Source organism: Mustela nivalis (assembly GCF_964662115.1).
Source record: "Mustela nivalis genome assembly, chromosome: 12".
In the NCBI taxonomy this organism is placed as follows: Eukaryota; Metazoa; Chordata; class Mammalia; order Carnivora; family Mustelidae; genus Mustela; species Mustela nivalis.
Genome location: NC_139031.1, coordinates 48,343,873 through 48,363,849, shown reverse-complemented (window position 1 = coordinate 48,363,849; position 19,977 = coordinate 48,343,873). Strand labels below are relative to the sequence as shown.

General features: G+C 39.4%; 2 protein-coding genes and 1 long non-coding RNA gene across 3 annotated transcripts in view; 1 reads left to right on the top strand and 2 right to left on the bottom strand.

Annotated features, from left to right (window-relative positions):
- Positions 1-1,283: 1,283 nt before the first annotated feature.
- CYCS (cytochrome c, somatic) lies at positions 1,284-3,859 on the bottom strand. The gene is made up of 3 exons (XM_082693785.1): positions 3,704-3,859; positions 2,422-2,598; positions 1,284-2,312 (listed from the first exon to the last, which is right to left on the bottom strand). Exons 2-3 carry the CDS (start codon positions 2,588-2,590, stop codon positions 2,164-2,166), a joined length of 318 nt encoding a protein of 105 aa, XP_082549911.1. The 5' UTR covers positions 2,591-2,598; positions 3,704-3,859; the 3' UTR covers positions 1,284-2,163.
- Positions 3,860-3,906: 47 nt separating this feature from the next.
- Positions 3,907-19,977, top strand: part of LOC309845582 — a 56,513-nt gene continuing 40,442 nt past the window's right edge. The window contains exon 1 of the long non-coding RNA XR_014301351.1: positions 3,907-4,127. This is a non-coding gene — a long non-coding RNA (uncharacterized lncRNA). The remainder of the gene's footprint in view (positions 4,128-19,977) is intronic.
- SPMIP4 (sperm microtubule inner protein 4) overlaps positions 12,647-19,977 on the bottom strand; it is a 41,629-nt gene continuing 34,298 nt past the window's right edge. The window contains exons 8-10 of the mRNA XM_082693713.1: positions 17,089-17,263; positions 16,653-16,744; positions 12,647-13,693 (exon numbers count right to left, since the gene is read on the bottom strand). Coding sequence (XP_082549839.1) covers positions 12,875-13,693; positions 16,653-16,744; positions 17,089-17,263 — 1,086 coding nt within the window. The 3' untranslated portion in view covers positions 12,647-12,874. The remainder of the gene's footprint in view (positions 13,694-16,652; positions 16,745-17,088; positions 17,264-19,977) is intronic.

The window sequence follows — 19,977 nt, the reverse complement described above, 5'->3', positions numbered from 1 at the left end:
CAAGGGCTTAATCACCAAATTTGACTAGTGGCTACTGTATTGGACAGCCCAAGTTCAATCCATCATCACAGAAAATTCTATCAGACAGTGCTGTTCTAGGCAAAATTCAGAGTGTAGGTGGCTCTTGGAAGAGACACTCCTTAAAAACCGGACTCACTTGTGATAGCAGCAAGCCACCTATAATGCAGCAATAGGCATGAAGACACGGGTTAGACAGTGCTTTTTAAAATTCTTTCTTAAGATTTTGTCAGAGAGCGTATGCACAGGAGCACACTTAGAGGGGGAGGGACAAAGGGAGATGAAGCAGGCTCCCAGCTGAGCAGGGGCTGGATCCCAGGACCTTGGGATCATGACTTGAGCTGAAGGTAGATGCTTAACCGACTGAGCCACCCAGGAATCTGTCATTTTTATTTCTAGAACATATATACCTCACAGCTGGGAATCTCACTTCTAAATTAACTATAGGATCACCAAATGTTATATATAAATCACCAGGGGCACTTAATGAGTACCACTGTCCTAGAACACAGCAGGTACTTAGTAATTATCTCTGCCAACACAGGCTTTAGTTGATGTAGAAGGCACAGAAGTATATCAATTCTGGGCCTTCATGTCTTCCCATAATGATCTAGAATTCTTTTTAAGCTAAATTTCTGTACTGTCTCTGAATACCACTAACTTCTACAGTTAACAAGTTCTCTGTTAGAAAGGCTTTTCCTCTGAATTATAGCAGGCTTTCTTTTGCTTTCCCAAAATTGTTTCTGCATGTTTCCTGACTTCTTTGCTTACTTACATTTCTCTGATAGTTAAAAATAAGATTCACAAGTTACAGATTGCTTTGTCAGGCCTTAACATCAACCTCCATCACCTCTGAAACAACTGACAGAGCCTCTTCCCAGTCTCTTTGTCCCATAGAGGGCCTTCATCACCAGACTTCCTTCACTGAGAATTTCACCACCTCCATAAAACTTCTAGGGCCTATTCTCAATCTTATGGCATGGACTATGTATGCAATAACTTGGTACACAAATTATAGTTATATGCCCCAAAACTATGACTAGAAGCACATTAGTCTATCCACATTTGGCATAAACACTCCAGTGGTCATTCTGGCTGAGGAAAACTCTATAAAGATGAATTATTGAAGTGTTGTTCTAGTTCACAGTGTCCTAGGGGACTAAGAAAATACAAGTACTCTAACTAGAAGCACTGCTCCACAAGTACTTGGAACTGTTTCACTCAAAATTTTGGCATCAGTCATTAAATCAAGCACATTAGAAAAATGATTTGTGATTGTTTTTAATTATCTTAAGCCTTATCACATAATTTACAAATTTGTGCTGATGATGTATCTCCCATTTTAACCCTTCTAAGGAGTTGGCAAAAGGACCATTACCAATCATACATATATGGTATTTCCACAGTTGTCTCTCTGAATAGCTATTTAGAAGACAATCCTGAATTATAACTTAGTCTAACTTAGTAGATAATTCACAAGCCATGTCTGCTGCTATATCCTGTCACACTGAATTTTAAAAGCATCTGACCTTAGATCATCTATAAAATGAGAATTGTTAAATAACTCTTTATTTAATATTATACATAAACCACACTAAAATGCCTTTCATTAAGCAAAAGGCAACATTTTAGATGCAGGAAATTTTAATTAAATTGGCATAGTTAAGAAAAAAAAAAAAGTGGACACTGCCAGCTTATCTTCAACCCTTGCCTTTAACAGGCTAATGAACACAACCTGAAACACAGCTCAATCTTGCTGGTTCTGAGACAGTGAAGGGATTCCCTCAGTATTTAAATATATTAATATAACCAGTTATATAAATCTAAATATAAAACCAATCTCCTCTAAGTTTAGAGATGGCATTTACCACCTCTGTGAAAAGATGAACATTACTAATCAATTCCGATCATATTTTTAAAAGGGGAAAACTGACAGCACTTGCTGAACCAGAATTACTATCAAAGTTCAAAAAGCTGATCATATTCATTTAACCACAAGCCAACCTTATTTATGTCAGGACTGTCCAAAAGAAATATTCTATCGGCCATTCATGATCTGAATTCTGGTGTATGAGATCAATTGAACACATAAAAAAAAGTCATGAAACATTTTTGTTTTGCAATAAATAAGGCAATGGCCAATTATTACTCCTTAGTAGCTTTTTTGAGATAAGCTATCAAGTCTGCTCTTTCCCCTGTCTTCTTAATGCCAGCGAAGATCATTTTTGTCCCAGGGATGTACTTCTTGGGATTCTCCAAATACTCCATCAGTGTCTCCTCTCCCCAGGTGATGCCTAAAAAGGAGGGATGTATTGTTAAATATTTTACACTCCTGATAAAGGATTTACCATTGGTTATATTCATGCAATTTGTGCTTCTGTTATTTACAAACTGCCCCCTTACCTTTATTCTTGTTGGCATCCGTGTAAGAAAATCCAGGGGCCTGACCGGTCTTTCGGCCAAATAAACCATGGAGATTTGGCCCAGTCTTGTGCTTGCCTCCCTTTTCCACGGTATGGCACTGGGCACACTTCTGAACAAAAATCTTCTTGCCCTTCTCAACATCACCCATTTTTAAATCTAAAAATGAAACACTCAATTTATTACTTTTTCCCTCCAGGTAAAAATCCAGTGGAAAGCAATCAGTGGTTACTCCACTGACAATTACTACTGACTGCCAATCTAGGATATAAGAACCAGGATGAATCTCCGAATCTCGTTTTACTCAGTACACTTGCAACAAGACTGTAATACAGAAGCCACTAGTTGGAAGGAGAACTTCCTTAAATACACATCCATGAGTGTTTATGACGGAATTAAACACCAAGTAAGCAAAGTGGGAGCCTAGTTCGAAATGGTTTCAAAAGTTGAGGTCAAGGTCACAAAGAGTCACAAATCTGAGTAAGTTGAAAACCATGATTACATTAAGCCAAAACCACAAAAATTTCAACCTTTAAGTAAGTCTAATTATTCGTACTACAAATCGAAGCCACTTCGCTGATTAAGTTAGAATACATTTAAAAAACGTAAGTCGTGCTTGATTCAGGCCGCTCTGGTCACTATTAACTGCCTTACTGTGTAGGTGAGAGGGCAGTGGCGGGCTGCGAGGTCTCCCGGGGACACCCGTCCTCTAGCTCTGGGATCTCAGGAGGTAACCACGAGGTCACCCAATCAGGCCGGTTTCAAGGAGACTGATGAAACCTACCTTCCCGAGACGCCTAGGCAGGTTGAGGGGGAAAGCGGCAGGTGACCCAGAAGAAAAATGACCTCTTTTCGGAGAAGCAACAGTTTTACCCTCCCTGTGAATGTGAGGCGCTACACGCGTCCCTCACATTCCCGCCCTCATCTCGGTTAGTTTTGTTTGTCACTTCCACAGCCCCTCAGCCCGGACTACGAGGGCCTGGGTCTCAATCGTATTGTACCCAAGTCTCCTCCGGCTTTCACGACCCTGATCGAGTCCATATCCCCACGTAGTCGGGCTTCCGCCCCATCTCAAGCCGTAACCCATCGGGTGCTGGCTGGCCACAGGCTGGGGTCGTCGTCACTCCCGGGCCTGCCGGCCTCACGTGGGCCTCACCCGCAAAACCCGGGCGCTGGCCTCAGCCTGCCCGCGCACCCTTCAACGTAGTCGCGCGCCCCCGCGCTCGGCTTCCCGCCCGCTGCGGCCTCCGCGCCGCGCGCTCACCGCTCTTTCGTAGCGCGCGAAACGAAGGTGTCCGCTCACAAACCGGACGTCCCGCTCTCTAAACCCAAGGACACGCCGGTCTGCACCTAAGTACCGGTGTTGGTGCAACCGAGCTCTCTCCGTCCCTTCGCGGCAAGACGTGCGGCTGCGCCGCCTGGTACGTGGTGACGTCACCGCGCCTCATTGGCTCCAGTCTCCAGGGCCTACGTCAATGACCCGCGCGTATGCCGGCTAGCAGGGTAGGGTGTGCCGGGCGGGTGCCCTTCTGCTCTCTTGCGGGCAGTTACGACAGGCCATTGGATGTACGACAACGAGGTGGTGCCGGAAGGGCTGACATCACCGTTCTGCCCGAGTGTGCATGCGTGTACCCAAGGGGAGGGTGGAGCGGAGTTGCGTGCTGGACGGAGGGCGTTATCCTGCCAAGGTAACTGCTCTAGTGCTCGCTGACGTAATGTGCTTAGAGGGGAGGTGTTTTGCCTGCCCGGAGGGGAACGCCCTGACTCTGGCGCACGCAGAGATCTTCGGGCTACGGTGCCGTCAGCTGACGACCTTTACCCAATTTCTATCGTGTTTCCACGAAGGGTGCCAACCGCACCCAAAAGGGGTAGCCTGGAACTAAGAATTATTAAGAGTTGGACCAGAGCTCCTGCCGTGTTCTTGTTTCGCCTTCATTCTGATACTTGAAGTCGTGTTTCAAATCTCCCCTTGATGGACGCCCCAGGACTGTGGAATGGGGAAGGTTCTGCAGCTGCGGCAGAAACTGGACTGTAGGTCTGGCCGCACACCTCCCGGCTTCTTTTGTGCCGACAGCCGTCTCTTCCTCGCGTTTGCTGTACGGAACAAGGAGGATGTGTAGGCAACATTAGGAAGAAACATTTTTATGTGATTAGAGAATTGTTGGAAATCTAGAGAGGATTTGCCTCCCATCCTGCCTAGGTTGAATGATGTTCAACTAAGAGAATGCGGTTGGTGTCATATGAGAAATGCAGGTTTGGTACTACAGCTTCCAGTTACACTTTTCCTCCAGAACTAGCTCCCTTTCCAGACATGGTCAGTTCCACTGGCAGGTTTCTTCTTGACTCAATTGTCCCTCTGATTCAGACCCCAAGTCGTGAATGAATTTTTCCTCTTACATTCTAGCGCTGCCTGCATTCAGTCATGTTTACTGAATACATACTATGTACCTGGAGTAAATCATTGAGGACTCTTTCTCTGGTGGAGCTTACATTCTAGTAATCTTTCTCCTGCCCCCAATTTAAGCAATAGATGTTAGATCGCCTTGCAGACTTTCCAAATTACGGGTACTATGATCTCTGCTCCAGACCACCCACCTCTCTGTATAACTGGATTCTTCTTTTTGTTTTCTGTGTCCTGACTTCCAGTTCCCTCCTCTATAATTGCACACACTACTGCTACAAAAGCGGGCTGTGAAACAGCAGAAATCACACTTACTCAAGACCTTCTGTGGCTTTTGGAAGCGACCAAGATAGTGAGCATTTAGGTATCCTGCGGAAGTAGGCTTATTTGACTAACCAAGTATTTAACCAAGTACAGATAGTACTTAAAAGACCAAGCTTAGCAACACCTTGAAAATTTAGCCTGTACTTTGGAAACCAAGTACTGTTGTACTCACCCATTTCCCTCCGAGAAATATGTGTGGTCTTTAAATAGGTATGGTTCTATTAAAATCTGTTGTGTTATATCAGAAGTTACTAGTCTTTTTTCACAGAGGAGTGGACTCATGGGAAGTATCATTGTGCTGATAGTGCAGATCATGTAGATGTAATATTAAGTCACTTGACCAAGTGAATTGATTGACATCATTTAAAATTTATTCCCATGAAGGGGAGAATAAAAAACAGAAGTTCTTAATACTTTTAATTAAGAAATTTAAAAATTTTAATTTTAACATTGTGGATAGAGTCTTGTTATTGAGAGTAATGGGAAGATGAGGAAAGAGAAAACAGCAAAAGTAAATAATTGGCATGTTCCTTTACTAAAGCAGATACCATAAATTATGTTTTATAATATCTGTGTATTCAAGTTGGAAGAGACAGGTAGTACTTACAGTTTACTCAAGATACCTGAGAGAATTAGTTGAGAACAATAATATTCTGTTTTTTATTCTATGTCTTGTCTTTTCCACCTACCTCTATCTTATCCAATATGTTTAATAGTGGCTGGTAAGGAGTATAGCTATCATAAAACAAATACCTTTGATATTTCCTTCCACCAACATACTGGATGCCATATTTTTAAAGACCCTTCTGATGAAAAAAATCTAATAAGATAACTTTCCCCCAGATCAGAACATTTAACAAAGTCACATGAAAGTAAGAGAAATCGGATTGGAGGCAGGAGTGATGTGGGGAACAAGAACTGAAAATGAACATGGCAAGTTTAAGCTGACTTTAGGGCCATCCTGGGAACTTTTGCTGAAGTAAAAGAACTTTAGGCTTTAACAGCAGCTCAGCAGAATGAAAGTAAACCTCATAAAAGGTAAGAGTAAGGGGGTGAGGAGGTAGGCTTGGCTGAGACCCCAGAATAATGCTGAAACACTTGAATCTAAAGGATAAATTATAGTCTGTTAACCAGCAAAGGGAAGATCCAGGTTAGTCTTGTTAGTCTTGTTTGGCTTGGCCCTAGATGATGTAAGGAAGAACTGACGTTCTTTGGGTTCGAAGCAATTGGCCAACAAAGAATTCTTGAGACGTCTTTGATGCAAAAAGGTGGTTTTAGTAAAGCACATGGGCAGAACCTGTGGGCAGGAAGAGTTGCACTGGGGTCATGAGGAGTGGTCCATTATATACTGTAAAGTTGGGAGGGGTTTAGGGAATAGCATAAGTCTCTAAGGAATTTGGAAGCAAGGTTTCCAGGACTTTGAGGGGGCTAGCTATTGTTGGGAAAGGTCATTTATTATTGTTAATAAAACCTTAGTCATAAAGCCCTTCAGATTTATATCAGTGGGCCTATGCTTGGGGCAGGGGTGCTTGCCAACACGCATCTTGGGGGGTTTAGAGAATAAGTAAATTTCTTTTCTTTCTTTATTTCTTTCAAGATTTTATTTCTTTGACAGAGAGAGAGACAGCATGAGAGGGAACACAAGCACGGGGAGTGGGAGAGGAAGAGGTAGAAGCTGGCTTCCTGCTGAGCAGGGAGCCAGATGTGATGATGTGATGCAAGTGTTGATCCCAGGACCCTGGGACCTTGACCTGAGCCACCCAGGTGCCCAGAGATAATGGAAATTTCTAAAGGATTTTTTATATGTTAAGTAGATTTACAGGATTGGGGGGGCGGTGGGACGAGGAAGTCTTTTGCCCTTAGCAAAGTATTAATATCGATGCAGTTGAGTCCGTAGAGGACTGTCACTCTGCTAATTTCAAGGACTTGTCAATAGGCTGTAGGTAGTAAGGAAATGTAATAATTTTTCTTCTTTGTTTCCCACATCATTAGGTACTGGGTGGAAGGAAAAAGTATTCCCTGAGAATTCATAACTGCAGGTCAGCCCTCATGCAGTTTTAGGGTTTGATTTTACTCTACCCACATGGTCTGGGAAATCTCTAGCTGAAAAGTTAACACAGTAGTTCTGGATGAGCAGTGTGTTCTGGTGTCTGGCAGAAGCAAACATAAATCTGTAAAGGAGTATTTTAACCCAGGCTCTCAGGATTCCCATTCTCAGTGGGAATCCTGAGAGCCTGGGTTCTTAGGCTTAAGAAATGCCAAGCATAAGATCATCATGAAAAACAACAAAGAGCAAAATTACACTCACAAAGGGCGGTAGGAGTTGGAATTCTTAGATATCATTGCAGAAGTAAAAATATGACCAAGAAAGAGATGTGTCCTCACTTTACTATATTACGAAAATAAACTTGTTCATTATTGAGTAAGCACAATGTAGTGATTGTATATAGGTAGCTCACAAGAAACTACCCAATCAGAATAAAATCTCACAATTTATACAGCTAAATTAATTATAATGCCTTTATGCCATGCTGTTTTTAGCTAGCATGTAACAAACATGAGGCTTTAGGATCAATAGTAGCCTGTTTGCTTTTGGCAGCACAATTACTGCTTGTTATTTGAATTAATTGTAACCAGTTTTCTGTAGGAGGACTTGTCATCACTGTTTGTGGCTAGATCCTTCTTGGTTGAGGTTTTTTTTTTTTTTTTTCAGTCTCTCACCCTAAGTTCACTCAGGAATTGGCGATTTGTTTAATTAGTTATCCTCATCCAAAAGAATAATAAAATTTATTTTCTGAAAGAACAAGTAGTTTTACCTACGTTAAGGTCCTAAAGGTGAAGAAGCTCTGTCTTCCTAGGTGTTTACATACCGCAAGGGATCAAGCCCAGACCTCTCAGAGAGTCTTACATTCTTAAAGGCTAGAGTGAGGACTTCGGCCATTTTGATTTTCACAGGAAAAACTTAGAAGGGGGAAACAAGAGAAATGGTGTCATTTTCCTTTATAAACAAAGAAAATTTTTATTTACCGTTTGAATGTATAATATGAAATGATATTTAAAACATTTAGATAAAGTAGAAAACAGAAGTGTTTGCAATGAACAAGAGACTATCAAAAACAACCAGGCAGTTTTTTTTTTTTTTTTAAGGATTTTATTTGACAGAGAAAGAGTACAAGCAGGAGGAGCAGTAGGAAGAGGGAGAAGCAGGCTCCCCTGAGCGAGCTTGATGCGGGGCTCCATCCCAGGACCCTGGGATCATGACCCGAGCAAAAGGCAGAACCTTAACCCATTGAGTCACCCAGGCACCCCAACCAGGCGGATTTTTTAAAAAGCCAAAGCTAACTTGTAGAAATAAAAATTATGATCAATGAATTAAACTGCATATAGTATGATAAGCAGACATTTATTATCTTACAGTTCCTGTAGAAGCAGCTTAGCTGAGTTTTGGTTCTGGCTGTGTTTGCAGTCGAACTGTTGAACAGAGATATAGCTATCTGAGGTGTCAAATAGGACTGGAGAATCCAAGTCTCTCTGCCTACTTGTTATCTCTGTCAAATAAATAAATGAAATCTTAAAAAAAAGAAAAAAGAAAGAAAGAAAGAAAGAAAGAGAAAGAAAGAACTCAGTTTGCACAGCAGATCCCTGAAATTGGTGGGCTTGACTTCCTGGCAAATTGCTGCATTTTTCCTCTTTTCTATTCAGGACCACTATAAATGCTGAGATATAGATGCATACCAAAATAAAAGCATTCGTTGTGTTCTAAAGTGTTTTTTTTTTTTTTAACTTATTGTTTGTGTAAACTACTTTTTGAGGCAGCAACTTTCAAGTCTGAAAAGGAAGTGATGTTTCCATTAATCTTTTTCTGGGGGAAACCTTAATTCTATAAGATCAGTGCTCTAACCCCTGAGCTATGGAGGCTTCCCCTGGGGGAAACCTTAATTCTAAAGATTTAACATCCTCTAAGTAAAGTTTAACATAGCAATATTCCATAAGCAGCCTTTTTATTGTCAGACCATTTTAATATAGTAGAAGGTATACATTAATATTTAAAAATATATGTATACATAACAACTACAGCATATAAATCCAAAAAAACATCGTACACTGGTCATATATGACAGATTTAAACCACTTGTAGGGAATGTAATGGTTTGGGTTTCAGTGAGGTTTTCTATGTTGGGGTTTTAATGTCAGCTCTCTCCAGTACAAACCTTCTTTTTGGTATCTGTGAGTTTTGGAAATGTTTTTATGTCATAAATGTTTGATCTTTTGTTGGGTAACAAGGTGGGGATGCATAGGTAGATAGCAAGCTTTGTTCTTAATCTTGTATTCTGAATGTTTGTCCTTTGTTAGATATGTGGTGTACAAAATATTTTCTTCCAATTTGTAGCATAGCTTTTCATCCTCTTAACAGGTTCTTTTATACAGCAAAATTTCTAAGTTTTGATGAAGTCCCCTTCATCAGTTCTTTCTTTTATGTATCACATTTTTGGCGTCAAGTCTAAGAATATATGTCTGAATAGAGCACATCTAACAAACATTTTCTCTGTAAGGCACATCCCAGACTTCTTGCACTTAGGGATATTAGATAGCACTTCAGCACTGAACTTGGGGACTGTCTTAAACAGCAAAATTACCAAAAAAAATAAAAAAGTGTGAAAAACGTGGCATGAAGTAGAGCGTGAAAAGGACATTTTAATTAATTTATTAATTATTATTTTTTTAAAAGATTTTATTTATTTATTTGACAGAGAGAGATCACAAGTAGGCAGAGAGGCAGGCAGAGAGAGAGAGAGGAGGAAGCAGACTCCCTGCTGAGCAGAGAGCCCAATGCAGGACTCGATCCCAGGACCCTGAGATCATGACCTGAGCCAAAGGCAGCAGCCTAACCACCCAGGCTCCCGAAAAGGACGTTTTTAATATGAGAACTAAAATAAGAGAATAAGAGGGCAGTGTGTAGCCTTGTTCAACCTCAGCTGTGAATTCTTTCTGTCCTGGAGAGTTGATGTATGTCAGTTTTCTGGTAGCCTGGTGTGGAAGGAGGCTGTACCTGTCAGCACTGAGGAGTTGGTATTTATAAGAACATTGTGCTGGTTATTTTCTTCTTATCTGTCTACATCCATTTTCCACCATTCTTTGCCTTAGTACAGTGGAATCGAAGGATACATCACATGCACCTCCTTACTCTCTGGGTTCTGGTTGGGTTTATCAGCAGGAGGCACTGTAACACTGGACTTGACCTCTCCTAAAGGGCTGGGAGTAGTACGATTTCCTAAACCTTTTGAGCCTGTGTAAATCAGGCTGTTTTCCCCAATGCCAGTTCATAGTTCTTAGTATCTTCAGCCAGTTAGAATCTATCTTTCATTTATCTCCTTTCCAGAATGTTCCTAATGTCTTGGCTCTATTCCCCCTACTGACCAGGCTGGTTTATACTTTTTTGTGTAGGATAAAACGAACAAAAAAATACAGTAAAAAAAACGAAATAATTTGCCATAGTTTTAACATGTTATTTGGAATTAGAAAGAATAGATGCATGGATTCAATATATCTTTTTTTTTTTTTAAAGATTTTATTTATTTATTTGACAGAGAGAAATCACAAGTAGATAGAGAGGCAGGCAGAGAGAGAGAGAGGGAAGCAGGCTCCCTGCCAAGCAGAGAGCCCAATGCGGGACTCAATCCCAGGACCCTGAGATCATGACCTGAGCCGAAGGCAGCGGCTTAACCCACTGAGCCACCCAGGCACCCCGGATTCAATATATCTTAATCTGGAAGTCTTCATAAATATTTATCAAAGTTGAGCTTATGATGAGCATACTTGGAGGATAGGTATTCGCTGTCACCTAGTGAGGCCTTACAACCAGAGAGTTAGGAGTAGGTCTGACATCCTCTTAGGAGTATTGAGGAGTTAGGGCTATGGGCATTCACTCTACCCACCTCTATGCAGGAGTGACACAGCCTTCTCTCTTCACACATACCCACATAGAGGTGGGTAGAGTGAATGCCCATAGTCCTAATGTAGTTCTGTGTGCCTGCAATCAAGGGGAAAATGTATAATTAAAACCCCCAGTTCCCATACTGCAGAGTCCCATCTTCCAGAGTTTTTCAGAATTGTAGTCTGATAATAACCTGTATGATAAAAAGATCAAATTAATTTGAGAAATGTATATATCCTTCCCTTCCCCTCATGTTCCCAGATATGTTTCATATTAAAGTCTGTGGAGAATTCTGTGATTAGTAATGTGATGGTTTTGTTGCCCTTAGTTTTCTCCAATATTATTTTTATCATGTAACTTTTTGCATCCCATAATATCTAATATAACAAGGGCTCTAAAATTGAGATTGAAAAAAAATTCCATAATTTTGGTCCAGAATAGTTTTAAAGAAGGTGTAATTAAATGATATGATCAGGAAACATAAAAAATAAATGAAATCTCAACAAAACACTCCTTAGAGATTCCTTATGAACTCTTCTTGATAAACTATGTCTAAAATAAGCCTTTTGGCACATTAAATGAGTTGACTTGCATTTGAGGGTTAGCCAAACTCTTGGTAGACCCCTTCCAAAAATATATGGCTTTAGAGTAATTGCTATCAAGCCATCTGCTATGATGTATATGTTTATGTCCCCCTAAAATTCATATGTTAAAATCCTAACTCCTAAAGTTTATTAGGAGGTAGGACCTTTGGGAGGTGATTATTTCATGAAGGTGGATCCTTCATGAATAGGGTTAGTGCCCTTATAAAAGAGGCCCTGGAGAGATCCCTTGCCCCTTCCACCTTGTGAGGTTACAGGGAGAAGATGGCCATCAGTAAGGAAGCAGACACCAAATCTGCCAGTGCTATGACCTTGGACTTCCCACCCTCTAGAACTGTGAGAAGTAAGTGTTGTTGGTAAGAGGTCTAGTTTATGGAATTTTATTTTAGCAGCCCAAATAGACTAAGACACCATCCTTTCTTGCCACAATTAGAACTAACCAGTTACTAATTAAAGCCATTGTTAGATTTTCATAATAAAATCAATTTTTTTCCCTGCATAAAAGAAATAATTATGTTTCTCTGTCAGGGAGCTAAAGGAAAAGAAACATCTAGCTTTGAATGTGTGCATGTAAAGCATTTTCGGTTTCATTTTTTCTACCAACTTATTTTGTCCACATGTTTACTTAAAAAAAAAAAAACCAGGGCCTATATATTTAATTTATTAAGTTAATGTAATTTATAGAGCTGTCTCGCAATTAACTGGGCATTTGAGTTTTGTCTTTTGTATTTGGTGTTATTTTGTACAAATATTTACAGAAGGGGACAGGGTTCACATTTATTAAGGTACTATAGTTGTATAGACATCTGTCAGTTCCTGGGCATAGAAATTTCAACTACTCATTTTTGTAAAACAGTGAGGTAAATTTTGTCATACACATTGATTTTCAAGATTTTGGAAAATCTCCTTGGAGTATAATTTGAAAATGAGATTAAAGACTTTACATTTTTCTCATTCTAATATTTTATTGAAATTGTTAAACTTTTCAAGAATTAAGAACACCTCCTTTTCTGGGTTCCTCTGACCAGATCCTAACTTAAGTTCCTGAAAACATAAACTTCATTAGCAAGATCATTATGGCTCTTCTAGAAAACAGAATCCAACAACATGAAGAACAGTTATAGTTTTACTTTCCTTGCAAGAAGCTGGGTTTCAAAGGAAGGGATGAATATCTCAATTGTAGAAATAATAGGAATTATGGCCATAGAATTGGTGTTTCATCCCTGAATGCTCCTTATCCCTGAGATCTTTATGGTCTTGTAGAATTGATTTATGGAAACGTTTTTGTGCACCAGTTTTTGAAAAATTATTCTTAAGCTCCAGCAGGTCAGTCTGAGGCTTGGCCACTCCAGCTCTAGGAATCCAACCCAGAATGGGTCTTGTTTCTTCATCGTTTTCTATGTCCAAGGACAACTGTTCTTCTCTCTTACTTAAAAAATGTTCTAAATCTAAAGCTTCCAAGTCTGGTTTACTTTCTAAAATACTAGGCTTATTAAGGCTAACAGAGTTTTGACACATATTACACTGGTCACGTATGACAGATTTAAACCGCTCATATGGAATATAATGGTTTGGGTTACAGTAAGGTATATGATGGGGTTTTAATGCCAGCTGTCTCCAGTACAAATCTTCTATCTTTTTAGTATCTGTGATTTTTGGAAATGTTTTTATGTCACAAATGTTAGCCAGATCTTTTGTTGGGTAACTAGGTGGGGATGCATAGGCAGATAGCAGTTGTTCTTGCTTAATCTTGTCTTCAATTTCCTGTTTTTTATGGGTGGCTCCCGCCAGTGTGTTATCACGAAGTGCCATCATTTCTGTAGAACTGGGTATAAAGGTATGAAAAGTACACAAAACTCTAGGGGTACAATCTGGACAGGAAGGTGGTTTTTGCTGGACAGTAGCCTCTAGAGGACGTCGGTTCTGAATCAGTCGAGCAATTCGTCCTTCCAAGGGCCTTGGAGGTTTTAAAACAGGATGGAATTTTTCTTGCTGTAGTGGTGGGATAAAAAGGAGGAAATCAGTTAATAAATCTGGCATTGTAAGTTTATCACTACAAGTGGCAGGTCAAATTCGGACCCATTTTCACTGAGTAAACACGGGATGGGGGTAGGAGTGCATATTGCAATGTTTATTTATTTATTTATAGACATTGATATTTATGCCATAATCAACACATGTTTTTCTCTTCTACTCATATGGAAAGGGGATAGATATTTTTACTTGGCTATAGAAAAACTCCTCTATGTAGGAAGTCTTTTCTTTCAAACTTAGAGATATTGAAGGGATCTCAGGAGAAAGACTTCTGCCATCCTGAACAGATGATGGTAACAGTTATGTGCAGTTTTTTAAATCTCAGTGAAAGCTTCCTTTATTTGGCCAGCCCAGCCATTCTTAAACCTTGGTTGAATCAGAATCAGCTTTAGAGCTGGGAGAAAAATGGGATTCCTAAGCTTGATCCTCTGAGATTGTGATTCAGAGGTTCTGCAGTAGGGCTCAGGAATCTGCTTTTTTAATAAGCATCTTGGGTGAATGCTGAGGCCAGTGATGTGCTGTGCTTAGAAAAACACCCATCTGTGGGGAGCTTGTCATGTCTGTGCTTTTTGAGATGTTTTACAAATATTGTGAAGTCTGTCTGGTAACTGCAAAAGTAGTGTGGGTATTTAAAAGGTTATTCATAGATGTCTGTGGTGGGGGGACAGGAGGAAGAGGGAGGAGTTGATGAAGAAGGGGCAGGTGGAAACTTCCTGGGATGATAGTAATGTTCATTATATCCGTGAGTGGTTGGGTTACAAAAATATGTGCATTTGTCAGAACTCATTGAATGTATGCTTAAAATTTGTGCAATTTCATTGAATGTGTACTTGCCTTAAAAGAAAAACTGCAACAAATTGAGCTCTGTTTAATTGTATGCATGGTGAATATTTAAGCCTGAAGTAGCCTGTTGTCTGCAATTTACTCTGACATGTGTAAAACATAATAAAGTGTATTGATGGATGGTTGGAGGGATAGAAAGATGGGTAGATTATGTGATAAAAGAAGTATGGTAAAATGCTAATGGTAGAATCTAGATGGTGGGTAGATCAATGTTAACTGCAAAATTATTTCAACTTTCCATATGTTTGAAAATTTTAATGACAGTATATTGAAGAAAAATTTAAAAAGAATGGATGGGGGCGCCTGGGTGGCTCAGTGGGTTAAGCCGCTGCCTTTGGCTCAGGTTGTGATCTCAGGGTCCTGGGATCGAGTCCCGCATCGGGCTCTCTGCTCAGCAGGGAGCCTGCTTCCCTTCCTCTCTCTCTGCCTGCCTCTCCGTCTACTTGTGATTTCTTGCTCCAAGTCTTGCTCCTGAGATCCCTTCAATATCTCTAAAAGTTTGAGATCTGTCAAATAAATAAATAAAATCTTAAAAAAAAAAAAAGAATGGATGGATGGTGAGGATGGAATTGATAGCAGAGATAATACAAACGAGAATGGTGACAAACTCTATTTTGGATTTAGAAAACAAAATGGATTTAGGAGTGTCTTCTTGGATCCTAATTTGCTTGGAGTTGGAGGAATTTCCATGTTATTAACAGATCTGTTATAACCTTTAGGCAATCAGGTTTGAGTAGATACTATGAAGAAAAAAAGAAACTCCAGCTCTTTGAAATACTGTGTTAAATTTTGATAAGGTAAAAGTCTAAGTTGTATCATATCCTACTTTACAGTGTCCTTTTATGCAAAAAGCAGTTTTAAGTATCTGTATTTCATTCTACTACAACAAAATATTCTAACACTTTGTACCACTACAACATGCATTCCCAGAGTCTGTTGTCTTTTAGAAACCAGCAAGACTCACTAAAACTTACTTTTAAACTAACTATTTTAGGCATATTTTATCTTGTTATTAATAAAAATTTAGTTGATGATTTATTGCAGAACAATTTTGCATATAATATACTTGACAACCATCCTTTGTATAATTATGTGTATATTTTTTGGTAAACATGATAAAGCTGCTTTCCTATAGGGTCAAATCTGTGGAAATCTGGACAGCTGCTAAACATGCTTGACAATGTCAGTGTATGTATAGTGTTTTCTAGTATTAGAGAATATTTGCTGCAAGTGTAACATAAAGGAAAAAACCCTTCGGTAAATGATAAAGCACAGTCTGTGTAACTACTTCAGGTGTTTCAGTTTTATCACCTTGGGAAATAACTGAAGCTAATGTAAAATAAATGAGTTCAGTCTAAAAAGAGTTCATACTGAAATATCTTATAATTACCTTTTATGGATCTTTCCACAGTTTATATCTTTGAAAATACTAATTTTGTTTTAAAAACTTTGTAGTTTTATAGGATAAAATCTAGGCCCTAAATAAAACAACATATGTGTATACTATTACATCATTATATTTCAAGTAAATCAACAGATGATAATTTCTGTTACTAAGGGCTTGATCATTTCTTTCAGGTCATTTCACATAACTGATTAAAAAATCTGTATTAATATCGGCAGAGAATTTATTGCTTTCAATTTTAATTCAGCAAACTAATTATTGTGGGTATTAGGAAGAGGCCCTATCTCTTCAAAAGCAGTGATACTGTACAAGATACACAAATATATAAAGATGCATGGAATTTATTAAGAATCGCATTAAAGGGTAAGCATTTGTAAACTGACTCCTTTGTAAATTTTAGAAGAATAGTATAGTAGAAAATCTGTTTAAAAAAAGAAAACATAAAACACCAGCGCTGTGAATAGGAAGAGAAACCTTGCCTGTTTTTGAAATAGTGGACAAGGGTATTCAAACTGGTTCAACTCAATTCAGAATTAACTTCTAAGATGAGTTAAATTTTCCCTTTGCTAACTTGGTCACCACGACTCATGAAGTAAAGAAAAAGTGGTAGGAGCCTAACACCTGGATACTTTCACCCTAAATAACTGAGAGTTGACTGCAATTACTTACAGGCTCTGGGTCAAATCCTGTCTGTCCAGTTAACTCTGCTACCTCCTTTTCATGGTAATCATCCAGTTCAAGGGGGTTCATGGGCCCCAGACCTTAATGAAAACATCACATCTTATTACATTGTTAGAGTAAATGAAAGATGACACTTAAATGACCTTTTATAGAAAAACTTACCCATTTCCCTTTGTAATATAATTAAAACAAATAAATTAAAATGAATTTTACCTCCCAGTTTCTCACTAAGAGAAGCTTACCACCCACCCTAACTTCTTTTAGTACTTTAAGAAACAGGGAAAAACACTAGAAGATATAAGCTATATAGATATAAGAAGATATCATTTATTTATGTTTTAAATCTGTCACTATATAAGATATAACAACATTTCTCAAATATTCTAATTTTGTTCTTTTTACTTGGATTAAAGTAAACCCATACCTGTAAAATCATGAGTGTACGAAGTGATCCAATGGGACCTCTCAAGATTTCTTTGTATGTTGGCTTCTCTTAGAGAGCTAATAGGGTCCCACGAATTTAAAGTAGTGTTAGGAGCGAAGGTTTTAGGAGGTTTTGGGTAGAATATAGGCTTGTTTTTCTCAACGCATTTAGGAAACTAGAACATGAACATAAGAGTTTATCATCATTAATGTTATCTAGTAGAATAAGGGCTGATTGACCATGTCAGTAGGAAGGAGGGTAAAGGAAATTCTAAGCTGAAATCAGATATTGGTTTTTTTCCTTCATTAGTTACTAACGTTCTTCAACTTAACCATATTTAGAGTTAAATACAATATTTTATCAAAGGAATGGTGAGGTCTTTTCTGAAAGTTTTTTGTTTTTTTTTTGTTTTTTTTTTTTTTGCTTTAGCAGGGACTCTGTCTGATAATGTACATTGGAGAAATGTCCCTGGGAATACTCTACCTCCAGTAACATTTTGTTAGAGATATAAAGGCTCTGAGGTACCCCTTTGGCTAAATACAGCCAAAGTTGTACGCCTCCTACTTCCTTTTCCTTGCCTGAAATGGCACCATTTGATATATTAATTTTTTTTTTTTTAAGAGAACGGGAGGCAGGGATGAGGAAAGAGAGAAAGAATCTTAAGCAGACTCCACACCCAGCTCGACACTGCTCATTCGACCTGAGCCTAAATCAAGAGTCTGATGCTTAACCAACTGAGTCCCATTTTATTGATTTCTGATGAAGTTTAAGTCACTCAAATTCAAATAAAAATTTTTATTCTGTTGACATAACTGTTTACTATGGATTTTATTTTGTATTTTCAAAAGGAGGTATAAAAGTAAATGACTGAGTTTCATTGTAGTCTTTTTGGCTGTTTAGAAATTCACTTTTTCTCAGATTGATAACACTCAATAATATTTACTGAGTACCTATATGGGCAAGGTAGTTGCAGGGAACAAGGATGGATCAGAAACAAGTCATCCAGGAATATTGACTAGAGGGGAGAAAGGCATGGACATAAATGACTATAAGATGAAAAGTAACTCTTGGTTATAAAAGAGGTTAAGAAAGAATTATTTGTTAAAAAAAAAGTAAGCATTATTTGTAAATTCAGAGGAGGAAGAGATTGATTCCAGCTGAACAGGGAAGTAGGGCTGGGAGCAGAGAAGGGACACAAGAGACCATGTTATGTTATATTACAGAAATAGGCCTTAAAGGACATGCAGAGATGGGGAGGCCCAAGGAATAGTAAGAGCAAAGGTATGGATGGTGGTGGAAGTATTGAATTAACTTTCTTGAACACTATGCATTTGTCCTGACAGTCAGGCCCACCCTTACCATTTGCAGGTCTTAGGGCTAGAGTATAGTGAGAGCCCACATTCCATCAGTCTAACTAGCTTAATTTATAAATTAAGCAAATAAGCTGCTAAAGAAATAAAATGTGTTTCATCCTTCTACCTTGACAAAATACCTTCATGACAACTTGGAAGACCACGTTCAAATTTAGACTTGCTTCAACTATCCTAATTCTGTATTGGGATATGGTAGTTCAGAAAGAGCTAGTTGGTGGCCCTTGGCCTCAGCATCTCTTACGGCTTTCTTCCTGCCCCCAATTCCATCTCAAATGATGAAGTGTCTTGAATATAAGGGTACCCGGGCCCTAGGTTCAAGCTCCATTATGCCTTTTACCTCTGCTTCCAGCAAAGAGCCACCACTTGGCCACCCCTTTGAGCTAGAGGTATATACTAGCTTAGAAGCAGTGTCAACCCCGGGAGGATGGACCTGAGGAAGAGGCCCCCACGAAGGCCCTAGTACTGGGGTCAGTGCCATTTTGTCAAGGATTTCTTCAGTCCAACATCAGGCTGGGGTGGGAGACTGGGGAACATGGGCTCTTGATAGATAGATCCCTTTGTACCCACAAACATTCTGTGCCATAGGGAGGGGTACAGCCAGAGGAAGGCTAGGGCTGGGCCGAAAGGCATGGAGCCTTCTAAAGTTCTGGATCTAAGGATGATGCTGATTATAGCAAGCTTTTGAAGTTGGAATGATTCCCATTTTCCATATATGGAATAGTCATGGTAAAAGGCACTTGACAGAAGACTGTTTCAAGTATTAAGTAATCACCTCTATAAATCTTTAACAAATATGTGGCTTGACTATTCTTTGTTCTCTCTCTCTCTCTTTTAAAATATTTTATTTATTTATTTGACGAAGAGAGAGAGCACAGCATGGGGAGCTGCAAGCAGAGGAAGAAGGAGAAGCAGACCCCCACAGAGCACGGAGTCCGACATGGGGCTCCATCCTAGGACCCTGGGATCATGACCTGAGCTGAAGCCTCAGCTGAAGCTGAGCCACCCAGCTGCCCCATTCTTTGTTCTCTTGGTCATGATTTGCAAAGGCAACTTAGAAATCAGGACTTTTAAAAAAAATATTGTTCCAAGGGGCTAGATTAACCCTGTGTCTTAATCTAATTTAAAGAACTGTAATGATCTACTGAAATACAGGCAAGGGTACAGAGGAAGAAAGAAGGGGATGTGAGATTTTATTGGAGCCCGTGGTGTCTTAGAAAGAGTTTAAAGAGTCAGGAATAGGGACACCTAGATGGCTCAGTCAGTTAAGTGTCTGCCTTTGGTTCAGGTCTTGGTTCAAGTCCCACATCCAGCTCCTTGGACAGTGGGGAGCTTGCTTTTCCCTCTGTCTACCACTACCCCTGCTTGTACACTCTCTCTCTGACAAATAAAATCTTAAAAAAAAAAAAAAGAGGAATATTTGAGAGTGGAGAGCTGGCCGATTTTCGGTATGTTAAGGCAATGGTATATGGTATTCTGAGAGGATGGTGAGAGGGGGGCTGCTGGTGATCATCCATCC